At 38.2% G+C, this 21,955-nt stretch overlaps 1 protein-coding gene across 2 annotated transcripts in view; it reads right to left on the bottom strand.

The window, feature by feature from the left end:
• MTR (5-methyltetrahydrofolate-homocysteine methyltransferase) overlaps positions 1 to 21,955 on the bottom strand; it is an 87,301-nt gene that overhangs the window by 57,952 nt on the left and 7,394 nt on the right. Inside the window, exons 3-12 of one of the 2 annotated variants that reach the window (XM_087882972.1) lie at positions 19,882 to 19,971; positions 17,594 to 17,663; positions 16,524 to 16,685; positions 15,521 to 15,613; positions 14,403 to 14,509; positions 13,178 to 13,237; positions 11,303 to 11,397; positions 6,354 to 6,454; positions 5,655 to 5,716; positions 2,755 to 2,822 (exon numbers count right to left, since the gene is read on the bottom strand). In XM_087882972.1, coding sequence (XP_087739098.1) covers positions 2,755 to 2,822; positions 5,655 to 5,716; positions 6,354 to 6,454; positions 11,303 to 11,397; positions 13,178 to 13,237; positions 14,403 to 14,509; positions 15,521 to 15,587 — 560 coding nt within the window. In that variant the 5' untranslated portion in view covers positions 15,588 to 15,613; positions 16,524 to 16,685; positions 17,594 to 17,663; positions 19,882 to 19,971. The remainder of the gene's footprint in view (positions 1 to 2,754; positions 2,823 to 5,654; positions 5,717 to 6,353; positions 6,455 to 11,302; positions 11,398 to 13,177; positions 13,238 to 14,402; positions 14,510 to 15,520; positions 15,614 to 16,523; positions 16,686 to 17,593; positions 17,664 to 19,881; positions 19,972 to 21,955) is intronic. The other variant, XM_034428287.3, reaches the window with a different exon arrangement.

Raw genomic sequence — 21,955 nt, 5'->3', positions numbered from 1 at the left:
AGTTATTGTCTTCACACCACGAAAGCAACCGATCCACCTCATCTCAATAGGCAGACACATCCCGCCCAGAGATGAGTCCCAACACTGCTGTATCATCTGCAAATTTAGTAATAGTATTACTAGCATGAGTGGGAATGTAGTCATGCACATAAAGACTATAGAGTAAGGGACTCAACATGCAACCCTGTGGTGTACCAGTGTTAAGGGCTGAAGAGATATGATTATCTAATCTGACCCACTGAGAACGGCCAGACAGGAAATCCATAATCCAAAATGGTTTGGAATATGGTGGCACTAGTAGCAACATGCTCTTTGGAATTCTCCCCCACCAAAGTTGGAAATAGCCCCATCTCCATTACTCTTTTGCAGAACCAAAATACCTAGCTTTTCTTCCATGAACTGATCCAGGATGGTGAATGAGCCTGTTTTGTGATGTATGATATTTTCATAAATTGTGTGTTGCTTATTTATTAGACTTTTTTTAATCCCACCTTTACTACTTTATAAGTAACTAAGGTGATGAATATACATAATACTCCTTCCTCCTCCTATTTTCCCCACAACCACCCTGCGAGGTGAATTAGGCTGGAGAGAATGAGTGGTCCAAAGTCAGATTTCTGGTTTTGCAATTTGTCTTTGTAATATGCTTATTTTCTTTCCATTTTTCTTTTGTATGCTACCTAGGGCCACAAATCATGGGGAAGGCCAGTCTTAAAAATCTTTGAAACAAATAAAGAAATAAATGTATTTTTCTGTTTTCCCTCTCCAAATTACACTCATTTTAGACCTTCTAAACAAGTTCAGTCCTCATTGATCTACTCCTTTTTTAAAAAAAGTTGAAGTCTTACACTTTTGTTCATGCTGAAATTGCATTGAACATCCTACTACACTTTTCCAGAGATGTCATTAGTTCAATTTCTGTCAAGATGGAGGCACCAAAAGATTCATTGAAATAAACAGATATCAAATTCTTTATATCGGATTACCTATTCACTGGAAACTCTACACATTCAGAAACTCAGAATATATAAAAGCATAATTATTCTTAGTTGCAAACCATCCATTTTTCTTCTCTATCCCAGATGGTTATCTATATTTAATGTGATATTTCTATTCTGTCGCAAGGCTTTTAAAATTCAGCTCCATCCCATTTTATTGCAAGGAGAAGATGACTAAGCTCTTGCTATTACAAATGGAAAAGAGCAGGTCTCCAATTAATTTTATACTAGGTGTACAGAAAAGGTTTCACTAAAGTCGGTATAGTTAAACAAATATTTAATTAACTTAATCAGCAGTGCTTTTATGCATTGAGAAACCAGCAGATTCCACAATTGACATACATACATTCTTTGAAACTTGTAAAAAATATCTAACGCACAACATGCTTTTGGTGCGTGCTGCACATGCACACACACAGTGATTTTGGCAAGTACTGCACATGTGTGCACAGCATGCTTTTGGCGCGTGCTGTGCATGCACAGGCAGTGAACTGGTGGCGATCCGCGGAGGATTTCACCACTGCCAGGGATCAGAGGAAGGCAACATAACACTCATGGGAATGAAAATACTCATCAATATTTTTCTTAGCAGTCACAAAACTGATTAGATCTAAAGATATTTTATGTTTTAAAAATCATGGGAAACATCGGTCTACAGAATTGTTTTCATTTACAAGAATGCTTCTGTTCCATAAATCCCTTGAGACATAATTAGAAATGGAGGGATGACTAGTGGCATGCAAAACACTTTCAAAATAAATTGAAATCAAAATGCCCAACTTGGAACTCAAAAGAGTTGTTTCACATTTGGAACACGCTATTTCAGTCATTTTGGGAATGTTTCAAGATCAAAAGAGAAATGTTTCCACAATAATCTCAAGACTGTCTTTTAAATATAGCTTTTTCAAAACAATACATTTCAAATGTGGAATGTACTATGCACCCTAATAGCTTCAGTTCAGTTCTTGCTTGAAGGTTTACCTATCTGCAAGACAGACGAAGATAATGGCAGACAACAATCTCACCAAATTGCTTTCTAGTAACTGGGTGTTTTGAGTCTTGCTATACCCACTATAGTAGCCATTTTGTGAACAGCCATGGATATTAGAAAATGGATAAGAAAAGCCCTAAAACATCTTCTAAGATTTCTAAATATGCTCACTTGCTAAATCCCCCAAATGTCCTCCAGACGGCATGAAGAAACTTCAATGCCTCATTCCATCCATAACAAGTCAACATTAGTTGTATAAACACCAAGGACAGATAAACTGATACCTCTATGCATTTTCATCTACAACTCTTGTAAGTAATGGCTTATAGAAATTCTAAACAACACCGGTGTCCCAATCTTGAGGTACAAGTCAATAACAAACATGCTAGCCAAAGGAATGTATCAGTTCCATCACCCACCCACCAGCAGATTCTTCTTTTAGATGTCTCATGATTACAACTTGCAGATGTACACAATGGATGTTGTCATGAAAAATGTGACATGAGTTTTGGCCACAGCAACCAGAAGGCCTTCTTCAAGCCATTTCCAGAGAGGAAAAGGAAAAATTAAGCTACCACTCCCATAAACAGTTCACCAGGGATATGCAAATATCGTTGCAATGTAACAACTACAAAACTGTGTGTTTGTCATTTTTCCACAAGTTAAAATGTGTCTATTGATATTAGGGACCCTAAACTGAACCATCATTCATGGCATTATCCTCAAACATAGATGATGTTGCTAGTAATATATACATGAAATTACCGGATATGTGCTGGAGTGGTACCACAGCAGCCACCAACTATGTTGACCAAACCATCTAAGGCAAGATTCTGGAGAAGAGAAAAAGCATTTTTCAGACATAAATACGTTAAGAACAGAGTCACATCTGAAGCATGCACAAAGTTTTGCTAGAACTTTTACTTACACATATCCTTGCTAATTACCAACAACGCAACAGGAGGCCAATAAATACAATACCATTTCTTTCAAAGCCCCACTGAAGGCTTAAATTCCATCTTGAATGAAGATACTTACCTGTAAACCTATTCCTTATTTTAAATGAACTACATGTTTGCCTCCAGATGATACTTAGAAACAGCCCACAATATACCACTGAAAGTACATTGACTGGGTCACATGAAACTCCTAGGGCACTGGTCACTTTCTGAATCATATGTCACCTAATGATACAACTTACACATAATTTCTTTCTGGTCAACACCAGAGTATTTTAGAATTGCAGAACATCTAGAAATAGGAAAGCACGTTTGCGGATTTATATTTACTTGCTTGAGAATAACCCCCACTATTGTCAGGGATATCTGTTGGGGCAGACAGAGGAAAGTATCAAAAAGCCAAGATGGTAGCTATTACAGCAGTGCAAGGTATATAACAGGCAGGGCTTCAATTACATGATTTGCATCCATCATCTCCATTTTTTGATACCATCCCATTCCCACATATTTATGATTTGTATGATTACTTGTTAAAGGTCTCACACAATAATCCTAGGCACATCTACCAGCTCATAATTAACTATTATACTGTTGGGCAGTGTTGAGCTTCAGGTTTCGTAACTATAAGCTAGGCAGATTTATTGACGTTTTGCCAGCAACTGAGTCTGGCATCTTCATTTTTTAATAGTAATTTTACTATGTGTTACAATTAAAAAGATGAAAGCTAATACAAACTAAGAATAAGAAAGGAAAAAATTGCAAAAGGAAGGAAAAAAGAAGAAAAAATAGTAAATATAGAAAGAAATCATTTCCCATTCATCACAACAAATAAATGTTAATAACATCACCTTCTCTCAAATTGCCACAAATGATCTCTTCTCATATCCAATCTCTTATCTCTTAAAAAATATTCAGACTTTTGCTGGCTAACCCATTAAGGGTTACCAGAGATACCAAAAGACCTATTTTAACCTTGATCAAATAAATCAACTTTACATTCTTTTATTTTTTAATAATCTTGATTAGTTCCTTTGATTAATGTCCTAGATAGAACTTGATTTCATTTTTTTCTTTGTCCCTTCTCAGAAAATTCTTCAAAGTTTTAACAGTCTCTTTTGTAAATTCAATGTTGGAAGGTTATTAGACCGTTCTTTTGGGTTTGTCACTTGTATATCCCTTTTAATTATTAAGTCATCAGCCAATTTCGATATAGCATCTTTTTTCTATATCATTCTTGTAGCCTGTCTTTTTCAAATCCACTCTCAGATCAATCTCAAACATTTTAAATCCACTGTCAGATTAGTCTCAGTGTCCAACGTTCAAAGTCCATCTTATTCATTTTTTCTTTTAAGAATTCAGAACAATCACATTTTCCCATGATAACGATTCTTATAATTACAAAATCTTATTTCAAATCTATTTGGACCCTTACTTTGTTTATAACTTTCCAAAATCAATATTCTGATCCCCCTTTTCCTATTTACTTCCCCATTTTTAAAGACATTTAATGTGTATTCAAAACTTCTTTCACTAAAGATTAAGACAGACTCACCCAGTATATAACATTAGTTGTTCTGAAGGTATCTAATTTAAAAAGCAGTTAACAAGCAATTTCCAAAAGGGATCTGAAAATGAAGCATGTGAATTCAGTGTCATTTGGAAAGATGCCAAACTGTGGTTTGGGCAGTCATTTCCTAATCTCCCAATATTTTAAAGCTGCCAGAAGCCACTGTTTTGTGATCTCCTCACAAGGAGTAACTATCTGGAGCATTTGTAGGCAATCCCAAGCCCTCTCCTTGTCTAAAGAGGAACAATGAAGAATCAGTCCATTTACTGGCTATTTATTCCATCAAAGTCATTGTCTCCACTCTCAACAGAGCTATCTTCAGTTTGGCATTTCTTCCCCAGAAGTAATTGGCATCTTCAGAGGCAAAGACTGACTTACTTTTGTCTTTACAGCTAGATTGATTCTTCCTTAATTGAAACCATAAGAAACTCATTTTTTTCCAAAGTTTGGTTATCTGCCCTGGGCCACAACAAGATCACAGTGTCCACAACCAACAAATCAGAGAAACTCTGCCCACAGCTTCAATCGTGGAAATGACTAGTACAAGCCTGTGCAAAAGCAGAACCAACCAAAAATCAATTCCCAAAAAAATGGGCAAATCAGAAAGCTGCCTAGATGTACACCCAATTAGGATCAGCCACTAGAGTAAACAATCAGAACTCAGCATGAACTAGGAACCAATCAGGAATCAGAAAATGAACAATCAGAAGCTAGAATGAAAAAAAGAGCCAATCAGGAACCATTATCACCAAAATAATCAATGAGGACCAGGCACAAACCAAGAATCAGACATCAGCCCTCACCAATCTGTATCAATTGGAAACTAGCTTGGCTATAGACCAATCACTTCCTGCTCATCTGTCTGTGATCTGCTATGCAGACCATATTGCAATTGAAAATGCCAGTGAAGCTTCAGGAAATCTAGTGTCTAGAACACAATCACTAAACCCTGAAACCCAACGCTGCCCAACAGATGTTCACTGTTAAGTTAAGCTTTTACCATTAAACTATTATACTATTAAACTCTGTAAGCACATAGCTTACACTAAGGTGGTTTTTTTTAAAGAAACCTTACCGTCTAACATACAAATCATTTTTCTCTATAACAAAAAAAAAATATCACAAGAAAATACTCTTACTTTAATGTGCTTGCCAGTCACTTGAGGTGTTTCATCATAACCACCAAAGGTGTTAGGAAGACCTGAAAAATATATTCAATTCTATAAATCTTTTACATTTATAAATGGAAAGAAAAATGTCTTGACTGCAGTCAACAACACTATAACATTTTGAACAAAAAACCTGTAAACATTTGGATTATCTGAAGGCAATTCTCTTACTGAAGTTTTTGCTTCACATTAATGTAAGAGCAAACAAGTTGGCAAAGCAAAAACCATTTTTTGTAAAGGAAACAATTCAATTTTGTCAACAGTTTATTCACAATTTTATCTCAAAGAAAAACATTTGACCACAAATCTAAAACTGGAAATATCTGCATACCACATATAAGATTTGAAGCATCTAACACTCTGATTTCATTTAAGTATGCCCATTTTGCCATAAAGTCACTTAATTTTAATGATCACTGCTCATGTCACATGGTATGACACCAAACAATAAAACATTTGTTTGAAAAAACAAGCACCTAACAAAGAAAGTACATTCACCCCAAATTTTATAAATGGTTCACGTCTGACAGGTTGACAAGCTATTCAGCATAGTAATTCATTTTAATGCTGATAATGGCACCTGTACAAGATATATATATATCATGCTTTCATTACACCTATTGTTTCAACTCCTGTGAAAGGACTGAATTCATACAGATCTATGCATACCTGCATTGGGATAACAAATGATGTAAGTAGTTGTACACTTTCCTATTGCTTCAATGAAAGGTCTCATTTCAACTGCCCCCAAAGCACAGTTTAATCCAATGCTGCAAATACAAAAGAGAATCCAACAAAACCAAGTTTGTTTTAATCACAAAATCATACATTTGGAAGTAATCATTTAGGAAAATGTGACCAACTCCTTGCCTATGCAGAAATCCAGTTTAAAGCATTCCTAATAGGTGATTGTTTTGAACTCATCCAGCAAAAGGGCACTTACTCATTACCCATTTAAATATCTCATGATCAAATTGCTCTTCAGGCATAAATGTGGTAAACCATCAATTTTCTACTAGAATGGGATCTAGATGTAGGAGTAGAAATACATAGTATGGTATGTAAAAAGCATTGTGGTGGACTAAAACCAGTGACATCTAATTCAAGAATCCAGATGAGATTTACACAAATGGAATATTTTGGGACCAGATGGAATTTTGGAGTATCCAAATATTTTTATTGCAACCTCATTGCTTTATTATTTGCTTTATGGGAATCTGTTTAATTATTATTTCTACAAACCAGTTTGATAGCCTTTCAGAGAAGGAATGATATAAAAATCACATACAGTGGGAGATAATATAAATGCCACTACTTCTGCAGATAGTAGATTAAGTTCTTTTAGCAAAAAGATCAATTTTAAATAAGGGACATTCCGAAAATAACAGATCTTCAAGTAGTGTAAACTCTACCATTTATTTATTTACACAAAAGCTAAAGCATATAAAGTTAAAAACAAACATTAAAACCAAAGGCACATGGGGAGGGCAGGAACGGAGACTGAAATATAAACTTCCCAATTCAACTGTATTTTGCAATTTCAACCTTCAAAACTAGAAAAAGTTGCTTAAATGGGCAGCCATATAAATCTTTTAAATAAGTAATTAGAGTAAGAAAGTTTAACATCATCAGTGATTAGCTTCCTAGGCAGCAGCTGCTTGCTGAGGTTGCCAAAGATTCTTTATACATAAAGCTAATTTAGTAACTAGTCAGGGATAAAGGTGAGAATATCATTGAACTAATAACAAAAACAAGTCTGTAGAAGATAAGTCTCCACCAAGTTCTGGATTCACATATATCAGCAGCAAAGAAGCCACGTGAAAACTCCCTATAGTTGTTTCAATGGCCTCCTGAGGTTTTCTGGGCATGGTTATACATGCCCAGAGATCACTTCCACCAAAGAAAACTGAACAGCTACAATTCCTCTGCAGCTTCAAGGAGCGGATCAGGAGAAACATGCCCCTCACAAGAAAATACCTTGCCCACCTGTCTCTAACACAACGGTCTCTAGCTACAAGTCCTCCAGAGGTGGGGTGTCAACTCCCATAATTCCCTACTCAGCATAAGCACTGCTCAGAATTCTTGGAATGGAAGTTTCGGTTGGAGGAAGAGCTTCCCTAAATTATCAAATACAATTTGTTCCAACAGGAAACTAATCTTGACTACCTGAGAAGTTACATATTTATTTATTTATTTTAGAAAATGTATATTGCTGCCTACTCATGGCGACTCGAGGTGTCTTACAAGGATATAAAAACACCATATAAAAGAAATAAAAATAAAAATAATAAAATATAGATGTAATATAGAAAATAGGCATCTCCTTCACTTTACCAAAGAGCAGGATTTTTTAAAATGCTATAAAAACAGGAGGAAAACAATAATCCTCCCTGAGTCTACAGCTGTTAATGATAAAAGCACAAGCAGGGTCAGAGATTTGAGGATGACTGAAGTAAAGATGAGAGTGAAGCTTTTCCTCATGTGAAAATAAGTAAAATTGAATTTACGGCTTCAGTTCTTATGAGGCGGTGATTTCCTGCACCTCCAGTTCAGATTAAGCTTTAACAATCTCTCAGCAAGCTGCTATTGCGAGAACATACTTACTGAAGACAGATTACAGTTAACATTGCTAGTGGAGTTTTTCATTTGAAAAAAAGGCCTTTGGCCCTATTGATACATAATAGTGCTTTGCTCACTGCAATGCAAAAGGTATGAGATGTATTTCATTGTAATACTGCATCTTCTAAAAAATATTGTAGTAGCTGTTAACTTCTGAAAAAATGTTCTTTTTAAATTGACAGTCCTATCAATGGACACACTTGTAATATTGTGTAAACTAAGCCATCTCATTGACTTCTTGCGGGTTTTTTTAATCCATGGGGAGGTTTATGCAATCTTTGATTCAATTTTAGGCAGAGATTCTTCTGCTAAGAAGCAGCAATCTTTTGATTCAGTCAGCAATGAAGGTTGTATGAGCTCTGCTAAACAATAACTCACAGCTCACTGCAAATAGCCTAGAGAGGTTTAGCTTTAGAGTAATTATCCACAGTATAGTACCACCTATACAGCTAATCATCCCTGAACTGTCCTGTGTTGCAACCATTGAAAGTTACCATGGTGCCAAACAAGTAACTTTACAACCCGTTGTTGTACATATGACCGTCGTAGCACCCTATGGTCAGGTGATCAAGATTCAGGCAATTTGCAGCTGATGGGTGTTTATGACAATTGCAGTGTCTTGTGGTCATGTGATTTCTATTTGTGCCCTTCACTCCCTGCTTCCAACGATGGAGAAGCTGGCAGTAAAATCTCACATCATGGTTATGTGATGTCTCACTTAACGATCATGTTGCTTAGCAATGAAATTGATAGTCCCGGGTGTTGTTAAGCAAGGACCACCTGACCAATAATCTACCTAGGACAATACAAGTCAATAATTAAGCACAAGGAACATTCTATTATGCACTGGATATCTGTGTCAGCCAAAGAGTATCATAAGAATAACAGAAGAACTCAATATATCCTAGAAATTATTATTCCACAGTCAGCGAAGACACCGAAGCTGAAAAGAGATCAGATTCTAGCAAGACAACAATCTGATACATACTTTCAATCAACCATGAACTATAAGAAACAGAAAAGGTAATGGTTTTTCAACAGTGTTCATTGACCCCAGACTTGAACAGTACTGAGAAATCTCAAAGACAAAATTGTACCCAGGGGGATATAAGAGTGTTTCTGAGCTAGAAGAGTTTTGCAAGTAAAAATGAGGGAACACATTCAAAAGCAAGACTGCAAGACTCTTAACTGGCTAGAGGAAATATTGCGAAGTTGTTTCTTCTTGCAAAGGATGCCACCCAGCCTATTACAAAGTAATAGTTAGAAAGCTGTCCAAACCTCTTCACTTGTTGTATTTACTCTTTCTCATTCAGAATCTATAAACTACTGTATTCAAATCTGGAGAAAAATTGGACGGATAGCTTTGTACCATGCAAAGGTTGCGCAATCTTCTGCTGCTCACTTGAGCATTTTTTGAAACATACTATCTGCCCAGAAATACCTCCATTTTTGTATGCAGCTGTATATGTATCCTTCAATATATGCATAGATTCCACATTTACTTTTTTCTACATTGATTGATTGATTGATTGATTGATTGATTCGATTTAGATGCCAGCCTTCTCTGGAGACTCAGGGCGGCTTACAATGCGTTAAGCAATAGCCTTCATACTTTTGTATGTACCTGCTTAGTAGGGCTTTCGGCCCCCCAAGTGGTGTTCTTTTTATACAAAGTCAGCTTATTGCCCCCACAATCCGGGTCCTCATTTTACCTACCTCGGAAGGATGGAAGGCTGAGTCAACCTTGAGCCTGGTTAGATTTGAACTTGCAGTAATTGCAGGCAGCTGGCAGCTAAGTGCTACTTAACAGCACTTGAATCCGCTGCACCACCAAGGCTCCTCTACATGATCCATATCGCTAACATTTTTAAAACAACCTGGAGTAATTATAAAATTGGCCAACATCAATTAATTGTATAAAAGATCAATGATCTCTGCACTGCTGCACAAAGGCATGTAATAATAGAATCGAAAATAGCAACGGTATACAGCTGCAAGTCATTCAAATAGTATAAAGTTAGATATGTATCTTACCCATTATTCAACAAGACCTGCAGCCAGGATAAGTAGGGCCAAAGATGCCTTCCTTATCAATCCATAAATAAATTATTTCCATTTAATTCTGTTATGTCATGTCTGATTTATAAGCTTTTTACACTTTTTAACTCGCCAATCAGAGCTCCCTTTTCACTTTAAGGTTCTTTGCCCCATTACAGCATTCCATCTATCTTCCTACCAGCCTCATTTGTTGACCTCCCTTTACAGATGTGCTATTCCTTCTTGGTTTCTCCTTTGTGATCCGTCTATTTCCCCAAGACACAAAAATAGAGAGAAAGAACAGACTTCAGCCTGTAACTGCTGCACTGCATCTGTGTAATGAGATGAATTAACTGCAGTCGAGCTTCACGTCAAGCATTTCCAAACTTTACCAGATGCGACAAATTTTGTCAACCAGGGACAAACAAAGCAGCTGTTCTAATTTCTTCAGCTGATAAACCTAAAGTACTCATCTGCTTGGCGGTATTTATTAACTGTTTTCAAGCTGTAGACTGAGGGAGGAAAACTGCAGGTCTGTTTGGAATCATATCCAATGCACAAACTGTAGGGGACAAAGAAGAAAATCACCAAGCAAATCAAGATTACACAAGTGGTTAGAAAGTTGGTACATTGACCTTGAGCACTTATAAGACAATTTGGGGAGTATGTGTATGTGTGCCAATCCCTTTTCAGCAGTCAAGAAACCATACTAAAAGAGAGGCCCGGCAAGATATGATTTCTCCAGAGACCTGCATTTTCCTATGGAGAAATGCATCCTTTGAAATTAACGATTTCTCTGAAAACAGCCAGTGATATTAGACTGTGGGTAATCTGAGCAACAGCAGCAACTAACAACTCTGCAAACTCCTTCTTGTGGAATCTCTTTTAACAAAATGGTTACAGAATCTATTGCAGCTGCAATGCTTTATTGTAAAGGATATCCAGGGTGTCTGTTTTCTCACCAAAGTGGCTGGCTGTGAGATATGCTGATGACAAACGCTTCCCCAGTCTGCCCAGAGAGAGTGCGGCCACTTTTATCGACAATGGTTCCTGATACCTATAGACCACAAGGAGAAGAGTAGGGGGAAAGGAAAGAACAACATTAAAAACAATGCAATAATAGACGCTAAACTGAAATTAACTTTAATGCTTCTGTGGAAAACATCTGACTTGCCACACAATTGGAAGTGAGTAGCTTTTTTTTCCCCCTATCCCATCTTTCTTCAAATCCGTTCTTTATGCATTTGGGGACCACAATATCCAGATCCCTTCTGTGCATTGGGGGACTACAATACCCACAAACCCCAGCCACCCCTGGGCTGAAGTTTCAGTTCACCTTAAAGGGAACTGCCTGGAGGGGAGGGCCACTCTATCCAGAAAGCACATCAGGATAATTTTTTTTATCTGTATTCAGTACTCAAAACTCAGTCGAATTTTAATGATTTTGCTCAAATAGGATTTTTTTTTAAAAAAAAAAACCATTTTCTATAGCAGTATGAGAATATGTCCTTCTCCTCATCTATCTTTTATTCTGCCTTATGAAGCTTGACATTTCTTCCGAACATTGCAAGCCTTTTATAATTAGGGTTATATTTCTAATATACATATGTGAATATATATATATATATATATATATATATATATATATATATATATATATATATATATATATATATATATTCACATTACCAAAAAAAAACCATGAAAACTACTTAAGGTCTCTATGGAAACAATAACATATAGCAGAACCAAAAATAGCAGCAATATCAATTCAACAGACTATCCTCTGAATTATTGTACATATCAAGTTCTTCTCCATTAAGCCTACCCGTTGTGCCCTAAAAATACCACAAACTTATAAAAGCAAAATGATTGGGTTTTTCCTTACTATCCTTGTGCAACAAATGCCCTCATGTCAGCAAAATATGGGGATCAACTGCCAAGAGCCTGTGGAGAATATGTGTGTTAAATACATATCCCTCCTTTAATCAATGACAGATGTTCCCTAGTGGAATTATCATCTCCCAGCTTCAGGTCACAAGCTGCAGAGGAAAACCCTCTCCAACAGCATATTGGTCAATCAAGCACAGATGGGATGTAACTATCTCATCAAAACATCCAACTACCCACTCTTGTACCAGGCAGACTGGCTGCTCTAGGCAGGAAGAGGAGGTATTGCCTGCTATCTGTATGGAGCAGTGGGGAACACAAAGCTATCAATAAGATTTAGGAAGCTTTAAGCTGCTATTGAAGTTCCCAGTTGGACCTCAGCACATTTAAAATAGCAAACATAAAGGCAGCAGCTGGGGAGAAGAGGGGCATTCCAAGACTCAGCAGCAGCTACCCTCTGAGTTAAGAGCATAGAACTGCACACTGAGCAATATTATTATTTATTTGTATTTTTAGTATGCAGAGACTCTGGACAGGAATTAAAATATTTTTGAACATGTAAAACAGACAAAATATGCCACATATTGCTGAGCCCACAATTCAGCTTTATCGGCTAATGAAGCCATAACTTAGTGTGAAAATTACTCGGATTCAAGGCTGGCATCTTCCAAGGGAAGATAATTAGGAGGCCAGGCAAGATTCTTATAATTTGTCACACTGGTAATATTATTGAGGGGACATTTTCAGACTGCTGTGTATGGCAGGTCATTCATTTGTTATCATTTAATATGAGTATAAAGCACATATTGGAAAGAGCAAACTAACACACAATATGTGAGGTTTCCAAAACACAGTGTTCTTGATTATATTAACTCCTGTAGAAAAAAGGGAATGTACTCTTTTTCAGAAGAACTGGATAATGTTAAGTTTAATTAGAATATACTCACAAACAAGGGTCTTGGTTCATATTCTTCTTCAAATAACTTTAGGAGAGCAAAGAGAGCTGCCTGTCCAATGAAAATATCACAGTAAATTAATTTCCTTTACTCTAGGAAATTCTCATTTCATAGATATGGAAGAAAAAAGGGGACAAATTACCACTAATGAAAGTGTACAGCTCAACCCTACTCCAAAACATGGATACGGACAGTCAAGAAAAGTATGAAACCACACTGGAGTCTGTTGGACATTTGTAACCACAAGAAACACGCTGACCTATGTCTTCTATTGCAGGATTTATTACAAAATAGACCCTGAGAGTCCATACAGAAACTGAATCAGGTCAGATGCCTTACTAAGACCTCAACTCAATTGAGCACAGCACAGAGAACACATTGGTATACATAAAAAAATTGTAATATATCTCAAACTTTATTTTAATCCTAAATTAAACCTTCAGTCAGGCTGGAATATGAACTTCACAGAGATCTTCAAGGCTCAGAGAGAGACGTCAAGGATGTTACAAACATGTTACATGTTACAAACTTTATCTCTTATGCAAACTAGGCTAAAAATTCAGGTTTGGCTCTATTTGCTTCACTATACTGTCTTGACTTTGTACAAGAATTCCAGAAAACAGATAAAGATAATTGTGTCCCTTTTTCTCGTTTCATTTCTAAGACTTCTCGCTAATTAAGGGAAAAGTACATTTTTAAAAATCTCATGACACAGATTTCCAAATCTGAATTGCCAACACCATAAACCTTGATGGCGGGTGGCACGCAGAGCTTTCTCTGCTAGCACACGTGCTGTCGCCTCAGGTCAGATCTCCGTGGCGTTTCTTTCATGAGCTTCTGTTTCCCTGCAAACGATGAAACAGAAGCTCACAAAAGAAAAAGATCTTACCTCTTGCCATGCTGCCGGTGTTGAGATGCCCCGCCTCCCACTGGTCTTCGGGTCTCTGCTGCACATGTGCATGTGCACACCTTTCAGTTTGGGCACTCAGTGTCTAAAAGGTTCACCATCACTGCCATAAACCATAGGACAGCAGTACTCAAACCTTCAGCAGTACTCAAACCTTCCCTTAAAGGGAAGCCAACCTCTCATTTTACAATAAATAAAAGGATATCTGCCAGCACAGCCTGATTAGTATATGCAATGACTTCCTTTTCACATATTATTGGGAATGGGCATTATCATTATGAGCTTCCAAGATTCTACTTAAAACCTCACCTTGGCATTGGCTGTATCAAATATGGTTTCCACCAGCATGATATCTGCTCCACCATCTAAAAGACCTTTGGCTTGTTCGGTGTAGGCATCTACCAATTCATCAAAAGCTAAAACACAAATAAGCAACAAATAGTTACAACAAAGAAAAACGTACCGTATTTTTCGGAGTATAAAACACATTGGAGTATAAGACGCACCTTAGTTTTTGGGGAGGAAAATAAGAAAAAAGCTGATTGGTGGGTGGATCAGCCTCCCGGAATACCCCCAATCAGCTGTTCCCAGAGATGAATTTTAGCAACAGGTTCATTGGATGTGAGCTCTGTGCCTTGCTTTTTTTTCTGCCTCTGGAACTTCTGAAACAGAGCTTCAGAAAAAAAAGGCTTTTTTTCTGAAGCTTCTTTCAGAGGCTTTTATTCTGAAGGACTATCTGTACTCTGTTCAATGTCCTTTCTTTGGTATTGGTATGTAGATTAACCTCTTCTGATCTGTTGCTTATTGTGTCATTCTCCAGATTTGTTAACATAGTTTGGTTAGAACCCTTACTGATTCTTCTTTTGTTGCTTGCCATATTATTTTAGGTAAAAGCCTTCCAGGGGCTTTTTTTCTGAAGCTTCGTTTCTGAGGCTTTTTTTTCTGAAGCTTCTTTCAGAGGCTTCTTTCAGCCTCTGAAATCTCCGTTTGTGAGGCTGGGCGGGGCTACATTCGGAGTATAAGACACACCGAGATTTTCACCCTCTTTTTTGGGGCGGGGAAAGGTGTGTCTTATACTCTGCAAAATACGGTACTTTCCAGTTTCAGCTTCAAATTAAACCTGCATTGTAATTTCTTATTTTTTGAGGTAATACATGAGATTGCTAGCATCAGATGAGCTATCAGACATTACTAAGTGTTTGCTTGATTACTTAAAAAATACCTGAGGCTCTTTTAATGTGTCATTAATTATGAACTTATTAACTGTAGCCAAACATGAAATAAAATTCAAAGTAAGAGAATCTTTAGAACTGTTGAGTGTTTTGAGTCAATATGGCAGAACTGCAATTAGAACTAAACTGACAGAAGCAGGTAAAGCCAAATTAATAATCATTTTCAGTTTTAAGATTATCAATGGAAATACTTACTAACATTCCGATAATCAGGGTTTTCCACTGATGGGGAAACAGAAAGGGTCTTGTTTGTGGGGCCCATCGCCCCAGCAACATATCTTTTACTTCCTTAACAAAGAAAAGCACAAGGATAATGTTTAAATGACAAGCTTTGGATTGTAAGACAAAGAAATGCAAAATAATAGACTTTATTTGATCTTATGGTCTTCATTTTTATGTAATAATGAAAAACCATGACTGCCTTCCAATGATTAGATGATCCCTTCTGCCAAAAAATGTCTTGCTAGAGAGATCGCTTTTGAGTACAAAGGTCTGCTTCTACTGATCTTCATACACTAATTGGTAAGAATGACCATTGTTTTAGATTATAAATGAACAAAATGCTGAAGTGAACACCAAAGATAGGTATAGGCAAACTGTGACCCCAGAATTAAAATGGCCACTGAATTTTCTTTCAGCTCTAAAAATGGTACTGCCAAATTTTTGCAATAGGAAGCCTATGAAAAGAATAAAGTAAAGGTAAAGGTTCCCCTCACACATATGTGCTAGTCATTCCCGACTCTAGGAGGCGGTGCTCATCTCCGTTTCAAAGTCAAAGAGCCAGCACTGTCCGAAGACATCTCCATGGTCATGTGGCCAGCATGACTAAATGCCAAAGGCACACAGAACATTGTTACCTTCCCACCAAAGTTGGTCCCTATTTTTTCTACTTGCATTTTTTACGTGCTTTCGAACTGCTAGGTTGGCAGAAGCTGGGACGAGTAACGGGAGCTCACCCTGTTACGCACTAGGAATTCAAACCGCTGAACTGCCGACCTTTCGATCGACAAGCTCAACATCTTAGCCCCTGAGCCACCACGCCCCTTATGAAAAGAATAGCATAATCCTGAAACAAATTTAGCACCATTTTAAGAAAAAAAAAGCCCAAATGTCACTATTTTTAGAAGAAAAGTCCAAAGGAAGGAAAAACATAAAAGAAAATGTTGAGGTCACACTTAAACATGGAGATCTTACTTACTTTGTGTTAAGACTTGACTTATTCTGATATTGTTCCCATTCCAAATTACTAAGGGTGATTTTGGCCAAAGTCAATATTTCTGGTATGGCTTTCTCCCATAGCAGCAATGTTTCTCTATGCTCTACACCATGGATCCCCAACATCAAGGCCATGGCCCACAGCCTGTTTGGAATTGGACCATGCAAGCAACGGATGAGTACATGTGCAATTTCATTTACGTGAGCAATGGGCACTTGGGCTCAGGCGCGAAGCTCCATTTACACAAGCGGGTGCTCGCCCTCACACAAAACCATCCCCTCTCCCCCCACACTGGGCTGCCAAAAGGGAAAGGTTGGGGACTGCTGCTCTACACTCATAGCAAGTATGTGTGGATCTAAATGGGGAAGAATAGACTTCAGGTTAATCTAGCAAGAGAGAGTGGCTTTAGATTTTATAGCCTCTTGGATCTCATGATTTTCCATCTTTAGCACTAGGTAGGGTTGCATAGAATCAATAAACAATTGGGAAGTTCTCCTAGACTCACGGCTCCTGTTTGAAGAGCAGATAGCACCATGACTTTTGCACAGCTTTGTGCTGTTCAGAATTACAGACCTTCCTTGATGCTTTGGTCATCTTCTGAGTAGATACTGCAATACTCTCTACATAAAGCTGGCCTTAAAGAGCTTCTATTGGTCCAGAATATAGCAGCCTTCTTATGATTGTATTACATCTTTGCTCCACAAACTGCATTTATTATTTCACACAATACTAAAAGCCATCAGAACTTGGACATTATAAAATTCAGCTTGGCATAAAAATAATAAGGGCAGATTCAAAATATCAAGAACTACTTAAAATGGTTATTGGTAAAAACCCAAAAATCAAAAAGTGCTGCTAAAATTAAGGCAATTATATCTCAAAATTCCAGGTGGACAGCAAATTAGGTAACACTGCTCTAATGACTCTTATGCACTTTTCACAATTCGTTGGAGGAAAATTGTAACATGGTGATTTAAACCACAGCCAAAACCACATTTGCAAGCCTAGATAACTCATGATAGAAATGCATATCAGTGTGTCAAGTTACTCACCCGTCTCTGCAGTAACGTCATCAGCTGCTTTTCGCGCTAACTGGGCTGATGTTTTATTTAACCGATAAGCCTAATAATAGATTGGGAGGTAAATGGTAGATACAAAAAAAAAGAAGCAATAATCTTCATTTGCATTGCATTGAACCCTCCATTATACTTCTGTAGTCAAAAGATCTTATATAGAGGCTCCTAATGCTATCACCAATCTTTAACAGTCTTCAGATTGTCTAGAACCATGATGGTGAACCTATAGCACACGTGCCACAGCTGTCATGCAGAGCTTCTCTGCTGGCATGCGAGCCGTTACCCAGCTCAGCTCCACCACGTATGCGCACCTCGCGCTGGCCAGCTGATTTTTGGGATGCACAGGGGATGGGGCACATGCATGCGGGGGGGAGCACAGGGGTGTAGCGCACCCTCCCCCCACGGCCTGTTTTTGGGCCCAGGAGGCTGCAAGGGGGCCTGCTAGGAAAAAAACGGGGGTGTGGGGGGAATGGTGCGCATTGCATTATGGGTGCTGGCACACACATGTGCTGTTGCACAAGCGCTTTTGGCACACGATGGAACAAAAGTTAGCCATCACTGGTCTAGAAGGACCAACTGGCAAAAACTAATCTTAGGACCCAAAATGCACCAAAGTCACAATGAAATGGAACAGAGATTATGCCAGTAAACAGATTTTTTTTTACACATTTAGGAATTTCTACTTCTGAAATGAATCAAGGTGGGTGAGGACAGGACATGGGCAAAGAAGGATTTACATACGGTGTTAAACCAAAATGAGATTTGCATATTTCTGACATAGTGGGATAAGTGAGCCAGATCAAAGAGCAAGGCAAATACTTGAAAATAAAAGGAAAAAAAGCTGCTTCTTGGCCGCATTAGAAGAAGCAGAGAATTTGCAAACCCATGGATTATTCATTTAACACTATAATTCAGGGCTCCCCAACCCCCAGTTGTGGACCGGCACCAGGCCGTGGCATGCCAGAAACCGGGCCGTGCAAATAAGCGAAACCCCATCTGTGGGACACAGGCAACAGGTGAAATTACGTCCCCTCCAGTCCATGGCAAAACCTCTCTCCACGGAACCACTGCTATAATTCACAATCACCTCCAAAACAGCACTGTTACAAATGAATTTATCTCAAGGATCTGGAAAATGATGTCAGCTAAAAACACAAGACAGGATTAAAAACAGCCTTCTGGAGATGATTCATTAAAAAAACACTCATGTCTTGGCTGCTATTCAGATCAGACAACAGGATATGAAAGGTGGCAGAGTCTTGCAAAGATGCAAACATCTATCATTGCTGATATGGCATCTGTTTGCTTTTTTTTCAAGGCGAAGAAAAATGATTTAACGAAAAAAGATCTTCACCATTCAAACCGAATGTCTTAAAAGTCCTCCCCCAGATAGCAGCATTTTAAAGATTGATTTAGATTAACTTACTACAAAGCAACATTGCACAAGCATCAACAGTAGTGGGAAAGAACAAATATCCACAGTAACGAAGTTGGAAATACAGGTAGTCCTTGACTTACAACAGTTCATTCAATGATTGTTCAACGTTACAACAGCACTGAAAAAAATGACTTATGACCGTTTTTCAGAGTTACGACCTTTGCAGCATCCCCATGATCATGTGATCAAAATTCAGATGCTTGGCAACTGGTTCATATTTATGACCGTTGCTGTGTCCCAAGGTCATCTTTTGTTACCTTCTGACAAGCAAAGTCAATGGGGAATCCCGATTCACTTAACAGTCAGGTTACTAACTTACCAAATGCAGTGTTTCACTTAACAACTGAGGCAAGCAAGTTCATAAAATGGGGAAAATTCACTTCACAAATGTCTCACTTAATAACAGAAATTTTGGGCTCAATTGTGGTCAAAAGTCAAGGGCTACCTGTAACCAAGCAAAGCACTGCTATTTTTGCAATTAAGCTCTTTTGGCAAATGATCAAGTGAGACACAAGTGACAAATGAATGGTGAATTACTGCCACAGAGTTAATCTTATGGGTTATTTCCTGTTTATCCAATCCTAATTTCCAAGACTAAATCATATTTTATCAAAAATAAACAATCAAAACTACGCTATGGACTTCTTACACAAAATTTATATTTTTCCCATGAATATTTATGTTGCTTTATAACATCCCTCCCTTACCAATCTAGTACAATCTAGACATACTGGTCTCAGTTGCCATGATTCCCAGCCAGCCAGCCTGGTCAAAGCTGGTCAAAGGAAAACCCAAATTTGACAAGCAAGAAAACCAAAACTCTCACCAGATGTTCAAGGCTGTAGTCAGCTTGTGCTATTTTAGTGCTGCTGAAAGTATTTGTTTCAATGATATCAGCACCAGAAAGCAAGTATTCCTGTAAGCAGAACAGAACAATTAAACAGCAGTAGCAATAGCACTTAGATTTACAGTATATACCACACATAGTGCTTTACAGCACTCTCTGAGTAGTTTACAAAGTCAGCCTATTGTCCCCAACAATCTGGGTCCTTGTTTTATCAAACTCGGAAGGATGGAAGGCTGAGTCAACCTTGAGCCAGTCAGGATTGAACTCGAGACTGTGGGAAGAGTTAGCCTGCAATACTGCATTCTGACCACTGCGTCACCAGGACTCATACTCCATTAGCTCATATTTCCAACTGAAGCTTGGAAATCCAGATAACTGAGAATGGGAAATGTGGCACAACCAGATATGGGCAGGGTTTACTGAAAAATAAGGACATATAATCTAACCTTCCCTATTATGGATTTTAATTCAACAGGGTCTATACCAGGGATGAAATGCTCCCGGTTCGGACCGGATCGCCCCATTGGGTAGCAATGGCGGTGGGTGGTTCGGAGAACCGGTAGCAAAAATCCCTGCACCCCCCCCCCATGCCCAGCACAGATGCCCTACACACAGTTACTCATGCACTAGTCATCTCCCGTATTGACTACTGCAATGCTCTCTACTTGGGGCTGCCCTGGAAGACCACTCGGAGGCTTCAGTTGGTACAGAATGCGGCCGCGCAGGTTGTGATGGGAGGGTCCCGATACTCCCATGTTACACCTCTCCTGCGCGACTTGCATTGGTTACCGGTTGCCCTCTGGGTGAGATTCAAGGTGCTGGTGATGACCTAGAAAGCCCGACATGGCTTAGGCCCAGGATATTTGTCGGACCATCTGCAACCAGCAACAGCTTCCCATCACCTGGTGCATTCTCACAGGGAGGGCCTACTCAGGGTGCCGTCGGCTAGACAGTGTCGGCTGGTGGCCCCCAGAGTTAGAGCTTTCTCTGTGGGCGCACCCACCCTTTGGAATCAACTCTCCCTGGGGCTCCGGTTGGCCCCTGACCAACCGGACTTTCCACCGCAAACTAAAAACATGGCTGTTTAAATCACCCAGCCTGGACTGATGGGGTTTGATTATTTTAATGAGCTTTAACATACGTTTAATTTGTATTTAATGTGTTTTTATCTGGTTTGATTTTAATTGTTGTGAGCTGCCCTGAGTCCTATGGAGATAGGGCGGCATACAAATCAAATTAAATTAAAAAATTAAATTAAAATGTTTCCCCGGGTCTTATATTAATTTTTGCTCCAAAAGATGCATTAGGGCTTATTTTTCACTTAGGGCTTATTTTCAGGGAAATACAGTAGTAAATGCATCCATCTCGCTGACGATCTTAACTGGGGCTTATTTTTGGGGTAGAGCTTATATTATGAGTGTCCGGAAAAATTATGCTAGGGCTTATTTTTCAGTTGTGTCTTATTTTTGAGGAAACACGGTAGATGCTGCTTGAAATCTGTAGACACAGCTATACACTCAAATTTAGTAAGCTGAAGAGCAATGCAAAACAAAGTTCATCTGTAATTAAATTATTCAACCGTCAGAAAACAGAACTTGTAGTCAATGGCTACTGAATAGATGGTTGCTCTGATGAAGCCCAAAGATGAGCAATGAGCAAAACACTTTCTACTAGTTTCTTGAATAGTTTACATATAGTTAACAGTTTGTCTACCATTACTGGTAAAGTATCTAGGTGTAAAATGGGACATTTTCCCTGATCACTTTTAGTTCTGTTATTAATCTTTGAGATTAGAGGAAAAGCTTTAGAAATCCTCTCAACTGCAAACTCAGCTTATGTTTTTTTCATTATTTGAACAGCAGGAGAAGAAACTCTACAATATATTATACAATTAAATTATAACTGAAAGTGGCAAAAGAAGCAATTCCTGTTCCATATTCATGTTGTTATTCTGTACAAAGAAATGTAGTTATATTTCAGATTTGAATGCTCCAATATGATTGTCTCAGTTTAAACTCTTGGATTTTTTTCCCCTCAGCAGTAAAGAAAATAA

The sequence above is a fragment of the Pantherophis guttatus genome, chromosome 1 (genome assembly GCF_059756535.1).
Source record: "Pantherophis guttatus breed Tessera chromosome 1, ASM5975653v1, whole genome shotgun sequence".
Classification (NCBI taxonomy): Eukaryota; Metazoa; Chordata; class Lepidosauria; order Squamata; family Colubridae; genus Pantherophis; species Pantherophis guttatus.
The sequence above is the reverse complement of the archived record's forward strand: the minus strand, read 5'-3'. Positions and strand labels throughout refer to the sequence as shown.